The sequence below is a fragment of the Ceratina calcarata genome, unplaced genomic scaffold (genome assembly GCF_001652005.2).
Source record: "Ceratina calcarata isolate Rehan_Ccalc_2016 unplaced genomic scaffold, ASM165200v1 scaffold750, whole genome shotgun sequence".
NCBI lineage: Eukaryota > Metazoa > Arthropoda > Insecta > Hymenoptera > Apidae > Ceratina > Ceratina calcarata.
The window spans coordinates 1,522-11,735 of record NW_017178789.1 but is presented as its reverse complement, the minus strand read 5'-3'; the positions used below and the strand labels follow the sequence as shown (position 1 = coordinate 11,735).

General features: G+C 38.4%; 1 protein-coding gene across 1 annotated transcript; it reads right to left on the bottom strand.

Annotated features, from left to right (window-relative positions):
- Positions 1 to 1,002: 1,002 nt before the first annotated feature.
- On the bottom strand, positions 1,003 to 7,623 carry LOC108630419 (Protein tyrosine phosphatase 52F). Its single transcript, XM_018033723.2, has 18 exons — positions 7,158 to 7,623; positions 6,713 to 7,000; positions 6,334 to 6,609; positions 5,960 to 6,232; positions 5,519 to 5,851; positions 5,033 to 5,353; positions 4,582 to 4,938; positions 4,200 to 4,481; positions 3,900 to 4,106; positions 3,689 to 3,794; positions 2,743 to 2,969; positions 2,569 to 2,645; positions 2,338 to 2,472; positions 2,143 to 2,265; positions 1,884 to 2,035; positions 1,643 to 1,778; positions 1,486 to 1,552; positions 1,003 to 1,406 (listed from the first exon to the last, which is right to left on the bottom strand). Exons 1-18 carry the CDS (start codon positions 7,621 to 7,623, stop codon positions 1,291 to 1,293), a joined length of 3,942 nt encoding a protein of 1,313 aa, XP_017889212.2. The 3' UTR covers positions 1,003 to 1,290.
- Positions 7,624 to 10,214: the final 2,591 nt, after the last annotated feature.

The following is a 10,214-nucleotide window of genomic DNA, read 5'->3' as shown; positions in this document are numbered from 1 at the left end:
GAACAGAGGTCAAGGACGACTACGGACGGCGCCTCCTAATCCGACGACGGACGGGACGTTACATTCCCCGGTTATTCCGGACTCCAGGCCCGACGTACGACGTGTCCAGGGACCTTCATTCCTTCTCGAATAAACGGCTTTAAAAAAGTGAAAATCAGTGTCCGGTTCTTTTCGTGTTCGTACCTCGATTCCGGACCCGTTAGGGGCCATCTATCCCCTAACATATAGAATAGATGTGAATATCATGATTATAGAGAGGCTACTTACTACAGAAAATCGCAATGACGACCGTAATTCAGTACAATCACGACTTGTGATCATGATTTTGTGATCACCGTCAAAATCACGGTTAGTGATTTTGTAAGCCATCTCTACTTCGGACCATTACCGCCCTCATTGATTTCTTACCGTTACTTTGTGTACTGTTTGGTTTTGAACCTTCAGAAGTATTTCGTACGAATATAAACGAAAGTGTATTAGTGAACGCTTGTTTCTATTCAAAGTCTTAATCACCGCATTACTGCTTGTTAATTAAGTAAATTTATGTGTAATTAATGTAAAGTTTTGTGAAAAAAATACCGTTAATTTTAGGTGATTAGATTCTAATCATAAGATTCAATGTGTCCGTGAAAACGAAGTTTTTCGTGATATAGCCAAGAAAGTAAAAAATGTTGCTGTCCATTACCTAGTTGATATCTCACACACAAGTACTTGACTTTAATAAAATGAATGTTTGAATAATTTAGCTTGTTTTTAGAGAAATTGATGTTAACTAGTTTTGAATAATACTATATTTATTTTGGTGTTGTTTAAACACAGTCTACAGAGGTGCCAGGTAGGATACTGGTTCTTTCGTGTCACCAAAGTACTCTACAAAGTATCGTTATCAATCAAGTTTACCTATTTCACCATACATTATAATGAAACGAACATTTTCACTAAATGAAATAACTGAGAAATAAGTAAGTTTCATTTTTTTGAATATGCAGTTTCTATTAACACTTTATCGACCGGTCGTGGTTGAGGCTGCCACTCAGTAAGTACCGGTTTAGTCTAAGCAAAACTCTTCATCTGCACAGTCTTTATCCATTAGAAACGGTAAAAAAATATTATAATTGATAAAGATATGGAGTGGTTAGTATACAGCTACTGCGAAAACAGTAAATCAACGACGTTGACGCCGCATTATTATAAAAACAAAAACAACAACCCACTGTACGAAAACCGTCGATAGCGAAAAGCCGATTAATAGGTTACCGGTCAATAAAGTGTTCAGTTGAGAAATATTTATTAAATACACATCTCAAAATTGGTGACTAGATTAGCAGTTGTATATAAATTCGGTATTATTCTCGCTTTCTTCAGAGTCAAATTTTCGCTTACTAGATCCATAGGCGGAGGCTTATCTACAAACATTTGTTTAGGTAAAATGTAAACGTCTCACACGAACCTAACGTCGAAGCTGCTGAATGGAAAATGACTTACAGCTTTTTAAACAATAAGGATTCTTCAGCACTTGTCTTATACAATTGTATATATAAGCATATTGACTCTGAAAATATAATAACAGTTATAAGCAGTCGTAAACTGAAGAAGACAATGTTACGATCAACTTCATAAAATATTTGGTATTTCGTCTTACTTCTTTTTGCACCATGTTTATTCTACCGTGCCGCAGTCTGTAAACTGTTCCAAATACATCCAATTTTCTATTATCTCGAAGATATTGTAAAATTATATCTATCGCTATAAAGGTGCCAGTTCTACCGATTCCTGCACTGGAACAGCATATGTACATTAATCAGTAAAATCAATAGGGGCGAAAGACGTGAAAATACACTAAATGTCGCTAAGGTTTGCATAAAATTATTGTATATCTTTACCTGCAATGTATGACGGTATACCCTTTATTAGCAGCTGTAGCGTTACGGCGCACAATCTGGCAAAAATGTATCATCGGATCAAAATCCTCGGGAACGTCATGATCAGGCCAGTCTTTGAAGTGTAAATGCGTTATGTATCTCTTCTTGTTCTCCTTGAATCGAATGATTTGTCTTAATTAGTAGTCATCGTAGAGTCGTACAATGTTATCGCAAACTTTCGTTATTATAAAGTCAGCTGTTTCATTTCGTACGTATTTACCTTCTGCAATATCAGCATCCTATGCGTATAAGATCTGTAATCTAGTTCGCTCACGCATTTTATACTCATACTTTCGTACCGAAACGTTTCTCGAATCGTTGGAAAATACTGATGACACTTCTCCTACAAAAAATGATATTTACTTATAATTACAAACGTAAATGTGTTGACACATTCGATGCGAGTATATCTTACTTTGCCTCTTTCAATCAACTCGGTTAGCATAACTATCATACTGACATTATATTGTTCGATCATTCTCCAAAAATCGAACGTAGTTTCATCCTTTGGTCCTTGACAAGCTATATACTCATCTTCTCCACTATAGCCCTATAAATAGCATATATCCAATAGCAGCAGCAGGAGAAGCATTAGAAAGTATAGGAATGACGAACTCGCGACGTAACTTAATCTTTTTGTGCTTACCTTAATAAACGACGCGTTAATGTAATCAGTATTGGGATCATTATCGATCACATTTAGTTTAACTCTTGAAAAATCATCTGAAAAGAACAAATCGCGTATTAATATATGTACTCGTATGTGGTATACGATAGAATAGCAGCAATTTGTATGTGCGCATCGTATAAAAATATTTACATGGTAAAATATCTGCATATCTGTTCTTCTTTTTATTAGCTTGCAAACATGCAGTATTCGTTGGCATTTGTAAGTCGACGCTAAGAGTTTGAAGCAGTTGAAATTCGTTACCTAATTTTCCAGGGTTGTCGATCAACCGTTCACAATGTGCTATAAATTTTTTCTTTGTGAATGGTGCAGGCACTGGTGATCCAGACATGTCAGAGTGTAAGAAACGTCGTAGTATTCTAAAATATGTAATTTCCATAAGTTCTTTCTTCTTAAATTCCGTTTCCATTTGTTGAACTAACTACACCAAGTTGACCACCACGAGTGGAAAGGTGAAATTAACGTTAATTCATCAAATAATAAATAAGAAAATAATATACATAATTATCGCAGTTATTGCAGCGCAACATATACATATGTACTTTTCATACAAATGCTTTGCAGCATATGGAAAGAACGATTCATTCTTCCACAGGCTTACAATCATTTTAAAGTATCATGTGTATCAATACCTGCGACTATGAGTTTTATTTGAATAACGCACGTTAAATGTAATGTTAAAAATATCTGTTTAATTTTAACATAATTACTAGATAGTTAATTACTGATTTGAATATCGGGTTAAGCCTTGAGCAGAACACACGCTTTGACACGCATACCGACATCTGCTGCATTATGTGGACGGCTTGCGGTTTCTAACTACAGAGTACATATACAATACATAGTCATTTCTGAGCCATAAGAATGCCCCGCGATCGTATGCTGGGATTTTATACTTCCATTACATTTCGATTGTTAGTATTCGTTATTAGAGCAGCTCAATATAAAGTGTCAATATATTTTGATAGAATAGTATACATATGTATAGTAGGTTATAAAATAAAATACAACGTAGGTTACATAATAAAAATTTCTGAGTGAATCTTGAAAAAGATAACGTGGATTCATGACTACTTACACATGAGGCGAACACCTGCGAGCTAACAACATCATTGTTGTGAAAATACCCAGAAATAAAATACCGAAAACGACACCAGTAACAAGTGGGATATTTACCTCGTTATCTACAATACGAGAAAGCGAAACATTTAATCAGGTAAATATAAGTATAATGAAATAATAAAATTCAAATGAAAAGACAAACGAGGATGACGTAACCAAGTACTAACTAGTTCTTATCAGAAACGTCCGAGAATCGGAATAGCCGCCGCTGGTAAAAGCTCGCATCCTAACGTGATACCACGTATTTGGTTTAAGAGGTCCGTTACAATAAAATCTTCTATCCGTATTGGACGAGGAGAGTTCCTTACAAGACGAATCGTCGCCGACCGTATACTTGACTGCTTTTACATCACCGTAATCGGCGACGTAGTCAGCTAGAAACATACATAATTACACAATTCGGGTATTGATAATCAAAATGAAAATGTTATATGTAAAATATGTAGGTAGTAACGTGTGTCACCTACGATAAGGATCCCATCGTAGTCTAGTAGCTTGATAAGGCATTGTAAAATCGTGTAACATAGCTTCCGCCCAGGAAGATATATTCGGCCACGTACGATTATCAAATCTGGTGCTCGATGGAACGTTGTAATCTATTCTCGACACTATGATAGAATAATAAACGATTTTGCCGTTTACTTCAGGAAATAAGGGAAGTAGAAGCGTGACTGCTGTCGTAGATCTTCGTGTATTCGCTGGATCTATAGTTATAGATTTTACGTAATCGTCGTCAGGCTGGTTTGGAACTGCGCGCGATACATGAACGTCAATATTTTAGTAACGAAATGAAAATATGCGTGTGTGACGTTTGAGAGTTAAATTTGTCGAACGAAATCGGATACGTACTACCAGCAGGATAAACGACTTGCTGACTTGCCGGTAGGCCAAGTTCAGGATTTCCCACAATTTTCGCGAATACTTTAAAAGTATAATTGTATTCTGCTTTAAGTTCTGAGTCCGTTAAATGTATCGACACTGCAGCGTTCGCATTGATCCCATCATCATCATCATTGAAAATTTGCTTTCTAAACGTGAAAGAATGTGGTTCATAGTTTTCTCTAGTCCCATATATAGATACAAAAAAATATTCCAATATCCCATTCGAAGAACACGGGAAACTCCATGTTAGATTAGTATCCAAAATATTGGTGTCGTATATATTGTTTGCAATTAAATATGAGAAGTTAGATACCGGTCCTGGAACTAATTTACACCATCACTATAACAACCGTTCTGACCGTACGCTGTCGAAGCCAGGCGTGTTTATCGAAGACAGATTAGCTGGTGGTGATGGTACCTCCGGGTGGCGTTTTAAGTGTACATTCTTCGCTGTAATTTCCCCACCCTACGTTCGTGCTTGCTTTAATTTTAGCTTTATATGTTGTAAACGCTCTTGCATCGTTATATTCGAAAGTCAACGTAGATCCATTGAAACGTAGTACTTTGAGCATGGTACCTATTTCCGGACACCATTTAGGGACGGGGAAACATATTTCTTCTTGTCGAAGGAGGAGCACGAATTCACGTAAATTGCCCGCCAAGTACTTGGGTATTTCCCATACGAATATAAATTTCGAATACGTTACGTTAACGACGTCGATCGTAGGTGCGGACGGTACTATCAAGAAAAAAATATGAATCTGAACGTCAAACATAATCATTAGTATCATTTATTGTTCCTCATACGCGATACATTCATTCACAATACACACGATCCAACGTGGTGTTGTACGATCGTATACCTGCACGTTCATGATGCAACTTTGCACTCGCGTTTACTTACTATCCTCTCCTGTGGTTACGTTCATGAAATTGCTTGATTCGCTATTCCCTGCATCGTTAATAACATATGCCCAACATATATAAGAGGTGAACGGGCTAAGGTCTCGGACCAACGATGTAACCGTGATACTCTCATCCTGAATACGAGAATGGATGGGCACCTCGGCATTCCCATTCTTAAGTTGGAAACCGTGTCCACTTGTTGTCGTAGCGTTACAAATAACTTTCAACGATTGCAAAGTGCAATTGCTGTTACCTTTTTCAATTTTCCATACAAAATGAATACTATTTATCGTGACGTCAGGTTCTATATCCAATATCGGCGATTTCGACACTGAAATCAATCGTGAAAAAAAACGAAAATAGTTTATTTTTATTATTTGAACAGAATCGTTGCACGATTCAGGTTGAAATTATTTATTGTGTTATTAATTGTCATCACCAGCTACTGCCGTCGTCGTCTTCTCAGTCAACATATTTCCATCGTTATTATCTTCGTCCACGGCGTTAATATAAATCGAATAACTAGTACACGCGTGCAAATCGTATATCGTCACGTTTGTTCCCGATACTGGTATCGTCGTTGCGGGTTGCGGACTGATAGTAACGCGGTAATGCTTGATGCAGGATGATCCTTCTGTCGGTGGTTTCCATTCAACGAACAAAGAGTACGGATTAGGCTGGACAATCTTTAATTGGCGAGGCGCGCTATATTCTAACAAAAGATCAACCAGCATTAATCTCGTCGGACAGAGCAAATTCAGCATACAAGCCTGTTACTTCGACTTTTTCTCGGAGATCGTTGTGTCAACATACTTGGTGAATTCGTTTTTACTGTGATATTGTAACCGTCGGATTGCACGGTATCCGCGACGGCTCTAATTATAAAGGGATACTTTTGGCATTCTTGTAGATTCTCTGCAGTGTACTGCTCGCTTTCGGTCGTTACGTTGGTACAAGTATCCTTGAAACATTGCGTAATTAGATAATTACGTACGCACGCCGAATATTCTTCCGGGGGAGACCATTTTAAATCAACTGTATTAACCGTGGCGTGTATTTGTAACTCTCGAATACCCCCGATTTTCGAAACTTTGAGAAAAAAACAATTAATTAGATTAAGATTATTGCGGCGTTTCTAAATATAATTGAGACTTCTATCATAGTAGTAATAGCACTCGACGATTACGCTTACTATTGGAACTCGTTGACCCCGTTATAGTAATTCCAACTGATTCCGCATGAACCACTTTCACCGTAAAATTATATCGATTGCACGGTTGCAAGCCAGTAACATTATATTTTGTGTCCTTCGTCGGAGGAATATCCGTCAAACATTTTTCTTTCGAGCATACATCGATCGAGTAAGTCACCACCGATGGTGGCTCATCCGTTGCGTTCGTCGTGCAAGGAGATTCCCAAGAAACAAATATCCATTCAGTATTAACATCAACAACTGTTAAGTTTCGTACGTTTAGTCGATCTATAAATACGAAATAGAAAAATTGAATGGAAGAGGAAACACAGTTAAACGGATTTCGACTAGGCGAGATTACACGCTACAGTATTACGTCGCTTTACGGTTACATTATAATTTAAAATCCTAATTTAAAAGTTAGTTTCCACCGAACTAATTGTACCTGTTTCGTCGCACGCATTCACCACCGTTATCATCTCGTTACTTCTTAGCTCGTCAAGCGTACCATGTTCAAACTGATTTCGATCGAAATCAATGTCCAAATCCAAATTTAATATATCGGTCGTCCACTGGTAATAGTCCAACAGGAGCTGCTCGTCCTTTCGATCGAGTCCCGTCGCCTCGTTCACAAATGTCTCGTTATTTCTCAACGTTTGAGGATAAGAATCATTTAATCGTCTTATGGACACCGCGTAGTCGTCACTATTGAGCACTGGAATTTCAATGGAACCGCCGTTCACCGTTTTATTTTCATGAGTCGCACCGTCGCCACCGCCGCTTTCGCACAGCACATGGACAATTTGCAACGCGCAATAAATGAATACTTGTAATCGCTTTTTTCGTATCATGTTTCTCGCGAAGGATGAAAAATCGAAGCGTAAGATTACTTCAAAGTATTTTCCAATCATCGTGATCAAAGATAACAGTTATTCTCTCTTTTTATCTTAAGTAATCACACCGAAACGCTTTGCAAATAATCAAACTTTCACGATGTTTGCTCGATCATCGCAACAACTAATTACAATCAGGAGAAGGCAGAAATCGCGAAACCAGAAACTCTAGATGATTTTTAATAAAATGATACACAATTAATCGTGCGCCAATCGGTCACTCAGATGAGAAATGCGCGGAATGTACGAGCAGTTGTTTCGAAAATGCGATATGTTCGCTGTGTCTTCGATACATATCATTGCGCGACCACTTATTACCCGACCACTTTTCGTTGATCCCCTCATCGCGTTTATCGATATGACGCTGCTGATAACAATCGAAAGCACGTTACTCCGCACTACTTTATTAATCAAACAAAAGACAAGGGAATCACCTCGGCTGAAGAGCGAAACGCAAAATGAAAAGGTTGAGTCCGTTCGAATTCAAAGTACAGATATAAATCGGGATCGTACAAATATATTGCACAAATAAATATGCTGCACGCCGTTCGATGATATGACGAAGAACGAAGACCCCGTCATGGATCGTAATTGAATTTTAGTTTATACCAGATAACGATCGACATGATTCGCACGGGAGCTGTTCGCATATCGTATCGTCGTCGAGCAAACAAAACATTGTTGAATACAATCACATCATGACAATGCAAATGGAAGTACGATATCTAATCGCATATCAATATCGATCGCAACGATTTACGAACACGAATCGAATACAGAACATTTTAATCATAATTATAAACGTCGTGTTGGTACATAATATTTGAAGACAAAATATGCACACAGCTATCAACCTCGAAACTATCAACAGAAAATATGATTCATAAAATATTTAAAACACCATGAAGCGTTGTCAATTGCTCAAACTGTCAGGTAAATGCCAAGTACTCAAGCATCAAGAAATTTTCGTCGAAACATCGTTTAGAACGTAGTTTATATGATAGTAAAATGATTATGATCATGGTAGCATAATATACTTTCAAAGTGAAATGCGTATTATAACTCGTAGTAAAATACGAAAGTGCCGACTTGCATTAAGAAAATTGTACGAACCATCGAGATTCGCGATACTTAGTCGCCGTCCTCCGTCAAAAGATCAACCTCTTTATGTCTTTCATACTTCAAGTTTTCTTTTCTTTTCGATAATAGATACACATACATATAAGCGTAAGTCTGAAGAAATCGGAAAGAGTCCCATCAGCGGACTCTTTTACTTATTTTTTATGCAAAAAATTGTAAATTATAGATGGGTCATCGTGTTCTACGTAGTGTCGGAGAAAACTACGGAATGTGAAAGGATATTACGCAGTATCGAAGAACTGCATTTACTTCGAATAAGAATAGCGTATTGGTAACAATAAAATCGGGATGTATAATACAGTATATATTGTTTACAATTATGGGAAAGGAGGTTTTCAGTGACCTTTCCACTCGGGACGTAGATCAGAATTTTGTTAACACAGGAGAACTTTATTTAGTTGTTACTCGCTGAGCTCGCAACTCTCGACTGTCTCAATTCGCTCGCGTCTCTCACACACCACACTCCACACACTCCTCACATATTCTTCATACATTCGGCACTCGTCCTATCACATCACACACCGTTGCTACCAACTGGACACGTGGAGTCCCAACGGCTCGCGGCGGCCCTTGATCATCGATACCATCCGCGGAGCTTGATACATTGTCGAAACAATATCGACTCCGCTCGATAACCCGCTTCCGCTGACCTCCATGGGTTCTCCACGTGCCGCCTGACGACACGTGGCCACACACATCCTTACACTCATGCATCCTTACATTCCCACACAATTTTATATAAACGCCCTAGCTGGATAAGGGGGTCAAATGTGCCCTTAAGTCTGTCGTTGAATTACAGAAAAACAAGACTGGGTTCCGTTTTTAAAGTGTTTATTAAGAGTTGTTCCTTGCACAAAGTCTCGCGAACCGAGTTAGAAACTGACTTACAACCTTTTTTACAACTGTGTCTTTGGCGCTGAAGGGCCTTCTCTTATACTAAGGGTTTTTGGGAGCGGTAGCCCGTTGGTAGGGAGATTTTTAGATGAAGGGGTAGGAAGATTCCTAGAAAAAGGGATCTTTTCCGAGAGGGAAAAATGGGACCGGAGGACACGTGCGATGCAGGTGGTTCTACGGGAAGTCATAAACATTGCAGTTTATAGTTCCGGGCCCGTTCGGTGGGAACCTGGTAACAATCAGGTGGTTGCGGCATCTCGGAATGCATTTTAAAAGAAAGGGTAAATTATGAGGGGCCTTTCCCCGAATTCGGAAGAGGTAGGAAACGCACCAAAGATAATGATCTTTTTTTGAGGTTACACGACAAGTCGAATGAAGCGCCGTTTGCGCCACTCGATAGCTTATCAAAAAAGAAACATTCACTCCAATTTTTAGCCCTATATCTCAACCACGGGGGTAGTAATCGGGAAAATTCGAAAAATCAGTTTTTTTGAGGTTTTCCTTATTTAACACCTTGCGAAAAAACTGAGAAACTTTTGACGTGTTCGTAGTGTAGTTGAACATGTCTGAGAATT